The sequence below is a fragment of the Arachis stenosperma genome, chromosome 6, assembly GCF_014773155.1.
Source record: "Arachis stenosperma cultivar V10309 chromosome 6, arast.V10309.gnm1.PFL2, whole genome shotgun sequence".
NCBI lineage: Eukaryota > Viridiplantae > Streptophyta > Magnoliopsida > Fabales > Fabaceae > Arachis > Arachis stenosperma.
This window is the reverse complement of record NC_080382.1, coordinates 127663143-127677553: the sequence shown is the minus strand read 5'-3', so window position 1 is coordinate 127677553 and position 14411 is coordinate 127663143. Positions and strand designations below refer to the sequence as shown.

General features: G+C 35.5%; 1 protein-coding gene and 1 non-coding gene across 4 annotated transcripts; one reads left to right on the top strand and one right to left on the bottom strand.

The window, feature by feature from the left end:
- Positions 1-1095: 1095 nt before the first annotated feature.
- On the bottom strand, positions 1096-2987 carry LOC130932463 (uncharacterized). Of its 3 annotated transcripts, XR_009067460.1 has the most exons (3): positions 2468-2987; positions 1820-1884; positions 1096-1312 (listed from the first exon to the last, which is right to left on the bottom strand). XR_009067460.1 is itself a non-coding variant. In XM_057861795.1 (2 exons), the coding sequence occupies exons 1-2, from the start codon at positions 2877-2879 to the stop codon at positions 1877-1879; spliced, it is 420 nt and encodes a 139-aa protein (XP_057717778.1). In that variant the 5' UTR covers positions 2880-2987; the 3' UTR covers positions 1158-1876. The 3 variants fall into 3 exon arrangements, 2 of the variants coding, with proteins under 2 accessions (XP_057717778.1, XP_057717777.1); XM_057861795.1 differs by having other exon boundaries at positions 1158-1884; XM_057861794.1 differs by having other exon boundaries at positions 1158-1880.
- A 10923-nt stretch (positions 2988-13910) lies between these two features.
- Positions 13911-14018, top strand: LOC130938430 (small nucleolar RNA R71). Its single transcript, XR_009069596.1, has one exon. It is a non-coding gene; the product is annotated as a small nucleolar RNA R71 (small nucleolar RNA).
- The last annotated feature ends 393 nt before the right edge of the window (positions 14019-14411 follow it).

The window sequence follows — 14411 nt, the reverse complement described above, 5'->3', positions numbered from 1 at the left end:
ACACGAAAAAATCACATACTAATTAATCACTTAAATAAAAATCACGTTTTCACATTTATAATCAAAAGTTAACTCTTGATAGTCAGTCATATCAATTCTTAAAAAGTTTTAGATTGAATACTTTAGCTTTTAAAAGAATCTAATGCATAAATTAATTCTTAAAATTAACTCTCGTTAGTCACATTCATTGATGAGATGGAACATTGATTCTCGTATATGACCATTACATATCACATATAACGATAAAAACATACTATAGTTTTTATAGATATAAAGGGGACGATTTGAAGTCTTTAAAATGGTGTTTTGAGAATGAGAACATCAATATTTTTTCTTTTTCTTTGTATTTAAATTTTGAACCAGAATAGAACCCAATCGTATGTATAGGTAAAAATAGGCCAGATAGTTTGTAACTGACTTGCATTTGGTCTGGTGTAGCCTGATATAAAATTCCAGATCTAAACTAATTTAAATGCTTAATTTTAAATAAATCAGGTCCAAACTTATAAAATAGTTTAATAAACTTGTTAGGTCTTTTTGAGTATGTTAAAATATAAATAAATACAAAAATAATTTTTTATAATTAAAATAATTATTAAAAATTTTTAAATTTATTATACTTTATTATAAATATTTTTTTATATTTTAAATATTTTAAAAATTTAAATATTATTATAAAGATTAATTTAATATATCACATATAAATATTTTTTAAAATATTTTTTATTTTTTATTTTGATAAAAAATTATTTATATCAGAATTTTATCAAGCTTTAGACTAAACCATATTCAATAATAAATTAGGCTTAGTATTTAAAATAAAGTCTATAATAAATTACATATCAAATTCAACCCAGTTAAATACATTATAGACATAATTTGTTAAGAATAAAATCTGATCTATTCTATCTCTAATCATATATATAATCTTTTTGTATGAATGTAATTTTTATTATATAAGAATGTATTATAAATTTTTCTATAAACTAAAAAAATTATAATTTTGATAATTTAATTATATTATTTTTATTATGGTCTAAATTATTTAATTTAATTTAATTTAATTTTTATTTATAAATTTTAATTATTTTATTCCATCAACTTATATATAATATAATATATGTATACAGACATACATTCGAATTAAAAATCCAGAAAATTCTACTATGTCCATCGTAAACGATGCGCTGCCCATAATCGCAACACCTAGCATCAAAATTGCAAGTGCATGTATTGTTGTAGCCAGCCACAATTCAAAACCAGTAATCCACACCCACACGCCCATCACTAGTTCGTGCATTATCTCTGTTCTCTGCTAACAGATAAAGACAGAAACTTCCACACCTCGCATCAGAATGTACAAACCCATTTATCAATATTTATCATCACACCTACTTCCCTTTTAATAATATATGGATAAAGATGAAACGGATTCTCTTAATTTCTTTATAATCTATGATTTTTTATTATATATTTTTTAAATGAGACAAATAAAAAATTGAAAAAATATATTTTTCGGATAAAGAAGAATTTAACCGTTTCTTCAACTTATCATTATGGTAAATATATATTCAAACCAACTTGTCAATTATTATAATGAACTTACAAATAGATATAGATGTCATTTGTTTGTGATTTCTTTCAATGCGAAAGCCTTCACTCACAAAACATACCTATAATTCATGCCACGGGAACATATCTGATAGTTTATTATTCTATTTCATGCAAAGTCATGATCAAACTCATCAGCAATGTTACCAGCTTCATTAATTACTTTTCAAAATGGTAGATAACTATGTATTGTAATCTCCAATCTAACCTCAAAAATTCTAGGCGAATTCTTCTTCCCTCCTAGAGCTTTAAAAATTTCCTGGCCTCATCTGTCTACAATAAATAATAATGTTAGAACTATATAAGATATACTACAATTAATAAAGCAAAATTAAAAATACCATCGTGTAAAAAATAAAATAAATTAAATAAGTGCAAAAGTGCATAACACCATTAGTTATTTATTTTTAAAATTATAAATATAACTATTCTCTTCTATCAATTTAATTTTTTAAAAAAAGTAATTTTATAGTATAACACCAAAATCTATCTGATCCAATGTTGTTAACTATTTATGTCAAAATGTTCACGCTCCAGATGATCATTTATAAGCGTAAAAGAGATATATTACAAGTCTCACATCTCTTAAAATAAATTTTTTAAAGAATTTACAAGTGTAAAGTATTTTTTACCCTATAAACTAGTTTTTAGAGTTAAAATTAAACTCACCTTTATTAATCCTTTCTCAAAGACTCAATAAAATCGGTAAATCAATTGAACTGGTCTGATCTTATTTTTATTGGTATATATTTTATATAAAAATATATTATTTGATTATATTCGATTTAATTTTGATTAAACGACGAAAGCTTTAAATTTACTTAAAAAAAAATTAGTAATGAAAAAAGTGACTTACATGTGAAGTCGTTATTGTGGAAAGTAGTGGATCCAAGAATGAGACGATTCAAGAGCTTGGATAAGTTGGAAACCAATGAGGCTACACAGAAAATGACAACCAAGAGAGTAACCCATGGTAACATGATGAACCCTACTAGGAATGTGGCCGACCCGAATAGCATCAGTGTAAGTGATATGCCCAGAAACATGGATGCGAAAGCCGCCGGAGAATTCTGCGAGGAACTCACGGCGGCCCACGACAACATTGTCCACCATGGCTGGCTCGAGGAGGAAGAGGAGGACGAGGAAGAAGAAGGAAATGGATATGGATGATACGGGAACTTGAGAGTGCGATGGATCATGGAACATAGCTCGTATAGAACCCTTGATTGGTAATCTTCTTCAGCTTCCAGTTGTTGCTGGTGTCTCATTATTCTTATTTCTTAATTTCTTGTGAACTTGAATTCAGATTCAAGAAAAGGTCAATGGCTTTAGGAACTGCTTGATAGGAATTGAAAAATGGAGATTTGTTTGAGAGAAATATAATATTATTTGGTAGCTTTTACTCCACAATATGTTTTTAAATATGTTTGTTGAGCAAATAATCTATGCAAAAATGAATTATTGGAGGTGTAGATTAGATATTTTTTTTATTTTATCTAGACGAGAGATTTTTTATTTTCAGTTTTTATTTTCTTTTAGTTTAGACTATTTACACTTTAATAATTAATAATTTGTCTTTTATTTTTCTTTGTTAGAGACATGAGTCATTCTATAAGAATTTTTGACAAAAAGTGACAAAAATTATTTATGAACGAATTAATTTGTATATGATCTAGCCTTCACTTATTTTATATGGATAATAATTATTTAATTGATATTATTTATTGTTTATACGATCATTGTAAAAAAATTATAACTGTTTAATTATTAGAGTATATCGTTTTAATAATTATATTAAAATTAAACAGTCTCAATCAAATGATTATCATTTACATAAGACTCATACAAATTATATCACATATTTTTTTAACAAAAGTTATTACAAAAAGATTTATGCGTCTAATAAAAAAAATATCCAAAAAGGGATTTTACTTTTAAATAAAATGCAAAAAGTCCATGGCACTATTATTGTGATAATCAAACTTTATATTATTTCATGTGCCATGAACTCATGATGAAAATCAGCATTTCAATTATTATTATTATTATTATTATTATTATTATTTCCACTGTTTACGATTAGTATGGGCAAGGAAAAGGGCGGGGCATGGCCATTGGCCCATGATGTGTTATGGGTGAAAATTGACTTTTTGTGTTTCAAAATCGGGATTCGAGTATAACAGATAAGTTATCCATTGAGTTGATTGCTCCGTTCTTTTTGAAGGAACATGGAATTCCATCTCATTAAAATAAAGTTTTTGCTAACCTATATCCAAAGTCACATTTTAAAAGTCTCATAAAAAAGCATTTGACTAAAAATTATTGAAAATTTATTTTTTTTATAAATTTAATGTATTAAAAATTTTAAAATTTTTATTATTATACTCTTAATATATATTTTCAGGATACAAATTAACAAAATTTTTAAAATAATAATTTTAAAATTACTTTGTACTAAAACAAACAATAAAAATGTCATAAATTTTTTGTAATCTGCCATAATATAAACGATAACACTTTAAAAATAGTTATCATGGCAAAATTGCTGTAAAAATAATCCTAAAATTTAAAATTTTGTTGTAATCATAAATCAAAAATTTAAATTATTGAGTTAAGTTTGATTTTAGATTTTATATAAATGATAACAAACATTCTTTGGGTTAAAGTCTAAATTTGTTTAATATGTGTGCTAAGCGATGCAGGTCCATTTACTTATTTTTCAGCCTAATTTTATGTTATTTCAGCAACTTTACATATCACAACTCCAAAATTTCAGCCCAATATTCCTATTAAGCACCGTTCAGGATATACAAGGCAAGAGAGAGGGCTCCTAAATATTTTTTGTTGGAACAAAAGAGGAAAAAGAAAAAAGGGACATTTGGCGCTATTATGGGACAGCTGTGGCTCTAGGAAAGCAACAAAGATTCAAGGACAAAATAAAATAAAAATGTAAAAGATCACTACCAAAGTTTGTAAGAGCAAAACAAAAACGTAGAGCTATGAACAGTAGTTGCTATAGCATGAAAATGAAAATGCAGTGCATGCTAAAAAAGGCAACAACTCTTCAGACAGTAGAGGTAATGGAACAGAATGGAAAAAGCATTACATGCAAATGGAGACAGCTTCAACGAGAAAAAAGGTACAAGGAATTGAAAGATCAATATGCATCTATAAAGCTGGCCTCACTTTAACATTTGAAAGCAAGAAAAATAGAGTGATACAAGAGCATCATCTCAAAACACTTGAACTGAATTTTTTTCCTTCAATTTGTGCTTCAAATCAGATTTTCTTTGTTATGACTATCCAATGTCATCTTTCTATATTTGATAAAAAGGCTTATGAGCGTGAGTTGAAAAAGTCATGAGAGAAGAGGCAAGAGAGATGCATGAAAAAGTTAAAGAAATGTTTCTGTGTATTTAGTTTTGTTGAACTAAGGTTTAGTTCCCCTTGCCAATTTGGGATAGCACTTAGTGGAAGATTGAATCTGTGGGTTTCCTTTGCCAAGTTGGGATATCACTTGGTGTTTCTGAATCTGGTTAGGTTCTCTTTTCAAGTTGGGACAACACTTGGGTAGCTAAGTTTTCGGGTAGAAAGATTTGTGGAAGATACTAGATGAATTAGGTTGTAATTCATTAGTATTGGTGTTTGTAATCTGGTTGATTATAGTAAAAATTCCACCATGATTGTGGTGGAGACTGGATGTAGGTTTCGTAGCACTTGAAAATCGAACTAGGATATATGTTGGCCTCATTCTCTTCTTCCCTTCTCTATTTCCACTACAAAAAAGGCCTTTGGCCATGGTAAAAAACCGTGACCATAGCTAGTAAAAAGGGTGACCATAGATCTATGGTCACGGTTTCGGATCTATGGTCATGGTTTTTTACCGTGGTCTATTCTCTCGTTGCCATAGGTCTATGGTCATTGTTTTTTATCTATGGTCACGGTTTCAATTTTCAAATTCTGACACTTTAGGCCACATTTTTTCACTGTGACCATAGATTAATCTATGGTCACGCGTAAAAACCGTGACCATCGCCCCTATGGTCACCCCTCCTTAAAACCGTGACCATAGACTCTATGGTCACCTCTCCTTAAAACCGTGACCATAGCCTTATCTATGATCACTGTTTTTACCGTGATCATAGCTTCTATGCTCACCCCACTTAAAACCGTGACCATAGTCCTATTTATGGCCACGGTTTTCACCATGACCATAGCCTCTATGGTCACAGTTTTTCGCTGTCTCCCTCCCTCTTCAATTCGGTTTTCAAGGAAAACCATGCAAAACATGTGTTTTCTTGATGTTCTTCCTTAAGAATCATGATTAACTTGACTTGAGGGCCAAGAAATATTAATTTCCAGCAAGTTTAAGGTGAGATATCCCTTCCTAACGTGCTGAGAGAGATTTGGTCAGTTGAGGGTTTTTGGATTTAAAGTTGTTCTTGATGTGATTTAGGAGGAAAAAGTGCTTAAGGACCACTTGAAAGTCTAACCGAATTAGGAGCAGCAAAACCAGGTAGGGTTTGACGAATTTAACATTGATTGATTGTATTTGAGTTGTGTGATTATGATATGGTTTGGTTGTGCTTGAAATTGATTGTTTATATGAGTAATTCTTGTTGAAATTTTGGTAAAAATTTAGTGAAATTTGATGAAATTCAAGCTTTGAGTTTATGTTCTTGGAGCTGCTGGAAAAACGAAACCCTAGACCTTAAATTGGAGTTCAATTTGTGTTAAAACCATGTAGAAAAGATGGGGTTTTAGTGGCTGGGAATTTATTATGAATTTTGGTTGCTGAAAAGATTGAAAAACGGGTAAAAACAGAGAAAAATCTGAAGAATTTACGAAGGACACGAACACTTTGAGTATGATGAAGAGCATTGAAGAACACCTTTTAGATCTTAAAAAGGGCAAGGTTGTAATTATTTTGGTGTTTGAGGGGTTATTTAGTAATTTCTAAAAGTTTGGGTGGTTAAAGTAGAAATATTAAAAGTTACGGGTGGTAAAAAGTAAATTTTAACGGTTAAAAGTTAAAGTAGGATAATTTTGAAAATTTAATGATAAAATAATAAATAATAATAAAATATTAAATAATAATATTTAATTAAAAATAATATTTTAATAAAAATAATAAAATAATGCGGAAAAGGCAGTTTTCTGTAAAAGTTTTAGAAAGACAACTTTAAGCACAGAATCTCATAATTACCTTCATAAAATACTTAGGGAGTGGTAAGAACATATTAGTGAGGCAAAGATAAAAGAAAGATAAAAAGTTAAAGAAAAGATAAAAACCAAAGAAAAGTCTGTAAAGTTTTAATGACAGAAAAACAGACGGAGATTAGTGAACGAACTAGGGCAACATAGTTAGTTCTTGAGTTCCGACTAGGGTTAGGTATAATATGAAAAGTTAAACTGTTTGAGTATAGACTTAATGAACCCATACTTGGAACAGACTAACTATTCATACCGAAATTTACATAAGCTTTAAATACATATGTTAAGTAGAGAAATCAGAGCAGAGTAAAAAAACACAAAGAACAGAGTAACCAGAGCAGAATAAAGGGATACAGAGAAAAGAGTAATCAGAGCAAAGTAAAAATACAAAGAGAAAAGAGTAATGTGATAAAGAGAAATGGTTTGAGTTAAGACGTTGTAAAAGTAAAAGCTGTAGAGTTTATATAGCATGATTGAACAGAGAAAGAAAGAGGTACTGCATAAGAATGTGAAAGTGATGATGAATAATGAGAATGTTAATGAATGATGATAATGAGAATGATTATGTAAGAATCTACTGCAGAGAGGCAGTCAGATAGATGGTGGTACGACCATTGAAAACGCTTTCCTAGGATACCTTGCTATAATGCTTTGCTGTAAGACAGAGATTACTTACAGAGGTATCAAGATTAGTGTGCTCCTGTAAGACAGAGGTTGCTTACAGTGAGTGTGTTGTGCTCCTGTAAGACAGAGGTTGCTTACAGCGAGTGTGTTGGGCGTATGGTGCGCGAAATTGTGAACTATACTTTTTCACAACTCTCATAATCCCTGGTAATGGCTCCAAAAACTTGGTGCGCTCAATACCATGGCATTACACAACTTCGCACAACTAACCAGCAAGTGCACTGGGTCGTCCAAGTAATAAACCTTACGTGAGTAAGGGTCGATCCCACGGAGATTGTTAGTATTGAAGCAAGCTATGGTCATCTTGTAAATCTTAGTCAGGCAAACTCAAATGTATATGATGATGAACGAAAATAACATAGAAGATAAAGATAGTGATACTTATGTAATTCATTGGTAGGAACTTCAGATAAGCGCATGAAGATGCCTTCCCTTCCGTCTCTCTGCTTTCCTACTGCCTTCATCCAATCCTTCTTACTCCTTTCCATGGCAAGCTCGTATAGGGTTTCACTGTTGTCAGCAGCTACCTCCCATCCGCGCAGTGAAAGCTAATGCACACACTCTGTCACAGTGCTGCCAATCACCGGTTTGGTTCCCTCCCCTACCGGAATAGAATAACTCTTTTGCGTCTGTCACTAACGCCCAGTAGGTTACAGGTTTGAAGCACGTCACAGTCATTCAATCATTGAATCCTACTCAGAATACCACAGACAAGGTTAGACCTTCCGGATTCTCTTGAATGCTGCCATCAGTTCTTGCCTATACCACGAAGACTCTGATCTCACGGAATGGTTGGCTCGTTTGTCAGGCGAGCACTCGGTTGTCAGGCGATCAACCATGCATCGTGCAATCAGGAATCCAAGAGATATTCACTAAGCCTCGAATGCTTGTAGAACAAGAGTGGTTGTTAATCACTTTGTTCATGGGTGAGAATGGTGATGGGCGTCAATCATCACCTTCATCATGTTGAAGAACAAGTGATATCTTGGATAAAGAACAAGCGGAATTTGAATGAAAGAACAATAGTAATTGCATTAATACTCGAGGTACAGCAGAGCTCCACACCTTAATCTATGGTGTGTAGAAACTCCACCATTGAAAATACATAAGCGTAAGGTCTAGGCATGGCCGAATGGCCAGCCTCCCAACGATCTAAGAACTAAAATGTCCAAAGATGATCTAGAGATCTAAAAGTGATCAAAAGATTTCTATACAATAGTAAAAGGTCCTACTTATAAGAAACTAGTAGCCTAGGGTGTACAGAAATGAGTAAATGACGTAAAAATCCTCTTCCGGGCCCACTTGGTGTGTGCTTGGGCTGAGCAATGAAGCAATTTCGTGTAGAGACTCTTCTTGGAGTTAAACGCCAGCTTTGGTGCCAGTTTGGGCGTTTAACTCCCATTTGGGTGCCAGTTCCAGCGTTTAACGCTGGGATTTCTTGAGGTGACTTTGAGCGCCGGTTTGGGCCATCAAATCTTGGGCAAAGTATGGACTATTATATATTGCTGGAAAGCCCAGGATGTCTACTTTCCAACGCCGTTGAGAGCGCGCCAATTGGGCTTCTGTAGCTCCAGAAAATCCGCTTCGAATGCAGGGAGGTCAGAATCCAACAGCATCTGTAGTCCTTTTTGGTCTCAGAATCAGATTTTTGCTCAGGTCCCTCAATTTCAGCCAGAAAATACCTGAAATCACAGAAAAACACACAAACTCATATTAAAGTCCAGAAAAGTGAATTTTAATTAAAAACTAATAAAAATATACTAAAAACTAACTATATCATATCAAAAACATACTAAAAACAATGCCAAAAAGTATACAAATTATCCGCTCATCACAACACCAAACTTAAATTGTTGCTTGTCCTCAAGCAACTGAAAATCAAATGAGATAAAAAAGAAGAGAATATGCAATGAACTCCAAAAACATCTATGAAGATCAGTATTAATTAGATGAGCGGGGCTTTTAACTTTTTGTCTCTGAATAGTTTTGGCATCTCACTCTATCCCTTGTAATTCAGAATGATTGGCTTCTTTAGGAACTTAGAATCCAGATAGTGTTAATGATTCTCTTAGTAAAGTATGATGATTCTTGAACATAGCTATTTATTGAGTCTTGGCTGTGGCCCAAAGCACTCTGTCTTCCAGTATTACCACCGGATACATACATGCCACAGACACATAATTGGGTGAACCTTTTCAGATTGTGACTCAGCTTTGCTAAAGTTCCCAATTAGAGGTGTCCAGGGTTCTTAAGCACACTCTTATTTGCCTTGGATCACAACTTTATTTCTTTTCTTTTTCTCTTTTCTTTTTTTTTTTCGATTTTTTTTTGAAATGCTTTTTCTTGCTTCAAGAATCATTTTATTGATTTTTCAGATCCTCAGTAACATGTCTCCTTTTTCATCATTCTTTCAAGAGCCAACATTCATGAACCACAAATTCAAAAGACATATGCACTGTTTAAGCATACATTCAGAGAACAAAAATATTGCCACCACATCAAAACAATTAAACTATTATAAAATTCAAAATTCATGCAATTCTTTCTTTTATCAATTAGGCACGTTTTTATTGAAGAAAGGTGATGGATTCATAGGACATTCATAACTTTAAGGCATAGACACTAAGACACTAATGATCACAAGACACAAACATGGATAAACATAAGCATTAAAATTCGAAAAACAGAAGAACAATAACAAGAAAATCAAAGAACGGGTCCACCTTAGTGATGGCGGCTCTTTCTTGCTCTTGAAGATCCTATGGAGTGCTTGAGCTCCTCAATGTCTCTTCCTTGTCTTTGTTGCTCCTCCCTCATGATTCTTTGATCTTCTCTAATTTCATGAAGGATGATGGAGTGTTCTTGATGCTCCACCCTTAGTTGTCCCATATTGGAACTTAGTTCTCCTAGGGAGGTGTTTAGTTGCTCCCAATAGTTTTGTGGAGGAAAATTCATCCCTTGAGGAATCTCAGGGATCTCATGATGAGTGAGATCTCTTGTGTACTCCATCCTTTTCTTGGTGATGGGCTTGTCCTCATCAATGGGAATGTCTCCCTCTATGTCAACTCCAACTGAATAACAGAGGTGACAAATGAGATGAGGAAAGGCTAACCTTGCCAAGGTGGAGGTCTTGTCCGCCACCTTATAGAGTTCTTGGGCTATAACCTCATGAACCTCTATTTCTTCTCCAATCATGATACTATGGATCATGATGGCCCGGTCTATGGTAACTTCGGACCGGTTGCTAGTGGGAATGATTGAGCGTTGTATGAACTCTAACCATCCTCTAGCCACGGGCTTGAGGTCATGCCTTCTCAATTGGACCGGCTTTCCTCTTGAATCTTGCTTCCATTGTGCGCCCTCTTCACATATGACTGTGAGGACTTGGTCCAACCTTTGATCAAAGTTGACCCTTCTAGTGTAAGGATGCTCATCTCCTTGCATCATAGGCAAGTTGAACGCCACCCTCACACTCTCCGGACTAAAATCCAAGTATTTCCCCCGAACCATAGTGAGATAATTCTTTGGATTCGGGTTCACACTTTGGTCATGGTTCTTGGTGATCCATGCATTGGCATAGAACTCTTGAACCATCAAGATTCCGACTTGTTGAATGGGGTTGGTGAGTACTTCCCAACCTCTTCTTCGGATCTCATGGCGGATCTCCGGATATTCACCCTTTTTGAGTGAAAAGGGGACCTCGGAGATCACCTTCTTCAAGGCCACAACTTCATAGAAGTGGTCTTGATGCACCCTTGAGAGGAATCTATCCATCTCCCATGACTCGGAGGTGGAAGCTTTTGCCTTCTCTTTCCTCTTTTTAGAGGGTTCTCCGGCCTTGGATGCCATAAATGGTTATGAAAAAGCAACGCTTTTACCACACCAAACTTAAAATGTTTGCTCGTCCTCGAGCAAAAGAAGAAAGAAGAGAGTAGAAGAAGAAGAAATGAGGAAGAGGGGGAAGGTGGTGTGTTCGGCCAAGAAGGGTAAGAAAGGGTGTTTAGGTTGTGGGAAAATGACGGGTTGAAGAAGGGTATATATAGGAGAGAGGGGGGTAATGGTTCGGCCATTATGGGTGGGTTTGGGAGGGAAAGTGGTTTGAATTTGAAGGGTGAGGTTGGTGGGGTTTTATGAAGGATGGATGTGAGTGGTGAAGAGAAAGATGGGATTTGATAGGTGAAGGGTTTTTGGGGAAGAGGTGTTGAGGTGATTGGTGAATGGGGGAAGAAGAGAGAGAATGATGGTGGGGTCCTGTGGGGTCCACAGATCCTGTAGTGTCAAGGAAAAGTCATCCCTGCACCAAATGTTGCTCAAAATCACGTTTTGAGCCATTTCTGGCGTTAAACGCCGGGCTGGTGCCCATTCCTGGCGTTTAACGCCAGGTTCTTGCCCTTTACTGGCGTTTAACGCCAGTCTGGTGCCCCTTTCTGGCGTTAAACGCCCAGAATGGTGCCAGACTGGGCGTTAAACGCCCAACAGCTAGCATTACTGGCGTTTGAACGCCAGCTTCTTCTCCTCCAGGGTGTGCTGTTTTTCTTCCTGTTTTTTCATTCTGTTTTTGCTTTTTTCATTGTTTTTGTGACTTCTTATGATCATCAACCTACAAAAAAGATAAAATAACAAAAGAAAATAATTAATTATAAAACATTGGGTTGCCTCCCAACAAGCGCTCCTTTAATGTCATTAGCTTGACAGAGGGCTCTCATGGGGCCTCAGAAATGCTCAGAACCGTGTTGAAACCTCCCAACACCAAACTTAGAGTTTGAATGTGGGGGTTCAACACCAAACTTAGAGTTTGGTTGTGGCCTCCCAACACCAAACTTAGAGTTTGACTGTGGGGGCTCTGCTTGGTTCTGTTTTGAGAGAAGCTCTTCATGCTTCCTCTCCATGATGACAGAGGGATATCCTTGGGCCTTAAACACCAAGGATTTTTCATTCACTTGAATGATTAACTCTCCTCTGTCAACATCAATCACAGCCTTTGCTGTGGCTAGGAAGGGTCTGCCAAGGATGATGGATTCATCCATGCACTTCCTAGTCTCTAGGACTATGAAATCAGTAGGAATGTACTGGTCTTCAACTTTAACCAGAACATCCTCTACAAGTCCATGGGCTTGTTTTCTTGAGTTGTCTGCCATCTCTAGTGAGATCTTTGCAGCTTGCACCTCAAGGATCCCTAATTTCTCCATTACAGAGAGGGGCATGAGGTTCACACTTGACCCTAAGTCACACAAGGCCTTCTTGAAGGTCATGGTGCCTATGGTACAAGGTATAGAAAACTTCCCAGGATCCTGCCTCTTTTGAGGCAGTTTCTGCCTAGACAAGTCATCCAGTTCTTTGGTGAGCAAGGGAGGTTCATCCTCCCAAGTCTCATTTCCAAATAACTTGTCACTTAGTTTCATGATTGCTCCAAGGTATTTAGCAACTTGCTCTTCAGTAACATACTCATCCTCTTCAGAGGAAGAATACTCATCAGAGCTCATGAATGGCAGAAGTAAGTCCAATGGAATCTCTATGGTCTCATTTTGAGCCTCAGATTCCCAAGGTTCCTCATTGAGGAACTCAGAGGAGAGTGGTGCACGCCCACTGAGGTCTTTCTCAGTGGCGTCTTCTTCCTCTCTTTCCTCTCCATATTCGGCCATGTTGATGGCTTTGCACTCTCCTTTTGGATTTTCTTCTATATTACTTGGGAGAGTGCTAGGAGGGAGTTCAGTAACTTTCTTGCTCAGCTGACCCACTTGTCCTTCCAAATTTCTGATGGAGGACTTTGTTTCATTCATGAAACTTTGAGTGGTCTTTATTAGATCAGAGACCATTGTTGCTAAGTCAGAAGTATTCTGCTTAGAACTCTCTGTCTGTTGCTGAGAAGATGATGGAAAAGGCTTGCCATTGCTAAACCTGTTTCTTCCACCATTATTGTTATTGAAACCTTGTTGAGGTCTCTCTTGATTCTTCCATGAGAGATTTGGGTGATTTCTCCATGAAGAATTGTAGGTGTTTCCATAGGGTTCTCCTAGGTAATTCACCTCTTCTATTGAAGGGTTCTCAGGATCATATGCTTCTTCCTCAGATGAAGCTTCTTTAGTACTGCTTGGTGCATTTTGCATTCCAGACAGACTTTGAGAAATCAAATTGACTTGTTGAGTCAATATCTTGTTCTGAGCCAATATGGCATTCAGAGTATCAATCTCAAGAACTCCTTTCTTCTGACTAGTCCCATTGTTCACAGGATTCCTTTCAGAAGTGTACATGAATTGGTTATTTGCAACCATTTCAATCAATTCTTGAGCTTCTGCAGGCGTCTTCTTCAGATGAAGAGATCCTCCAGCAGAGCTATCCAAGGACATCTTGGATAGTTCAGAGAGACCATCATAGAAAATACCTATGATGCTCCATTCAGAAAGCATGTCTGAGGGACATCTTCTGATTAATTGTTTGTATCTTTCCCAAGCTTCATAGAGGGATTCTCCATCCTTCTGTCTGAAGGTTTGGACTTCCACTCTAAGCTTACTCCATCTTTGTGGTGGAAAGAACTTTGCCAAGAAGGCATTGACTAGCTTTTCCCAAGAGTCCAGGCTTTCTTTAGGTTGAGAATCCAACCATATTCTAGCTCTGTCTCTTACAGCAAAAGGGAATAGCATCAGTCTATAGACCTCAGGGTTAACCCCATTAGTCTTGACTGTGTCACAGATTTGCAAGAATTCAGCTAAAAACTGATGAGGATCTTCCATTGGAAGTCCATGGAACTTGCAATTCTGTTGCATTAGAGAAACTAATTGAGGCTTAAGCTCAAAGTTGTTTGCTCCAATGGCAGGGATAGAGATGCTTCTCCCATAGAAATCAGGAGTAGGTGCAGTAAAGTCACCCAGCACCTTCCTTGCATTGTTGGCATTGTTGTTGTT

What these genes read in the sequence shown, in the direction of transcription:
- LOC130932463 (XM_057861794.1), bottom strand. Translation starts at nt 2,879, where the DNA reads ATGAGACACCAGCAACAACTGGAAGCTGAAGAAGATTACCAATCAAGG. An exon ending in CCACAATAACGACTTCACAT is followed by an intron (nt 1,881 to 2,467) that starts GTAAGTCACTTT and finishes TATTGTAGACAG; the next exon opens with ATGAGGCCAGGAAATTTTTA.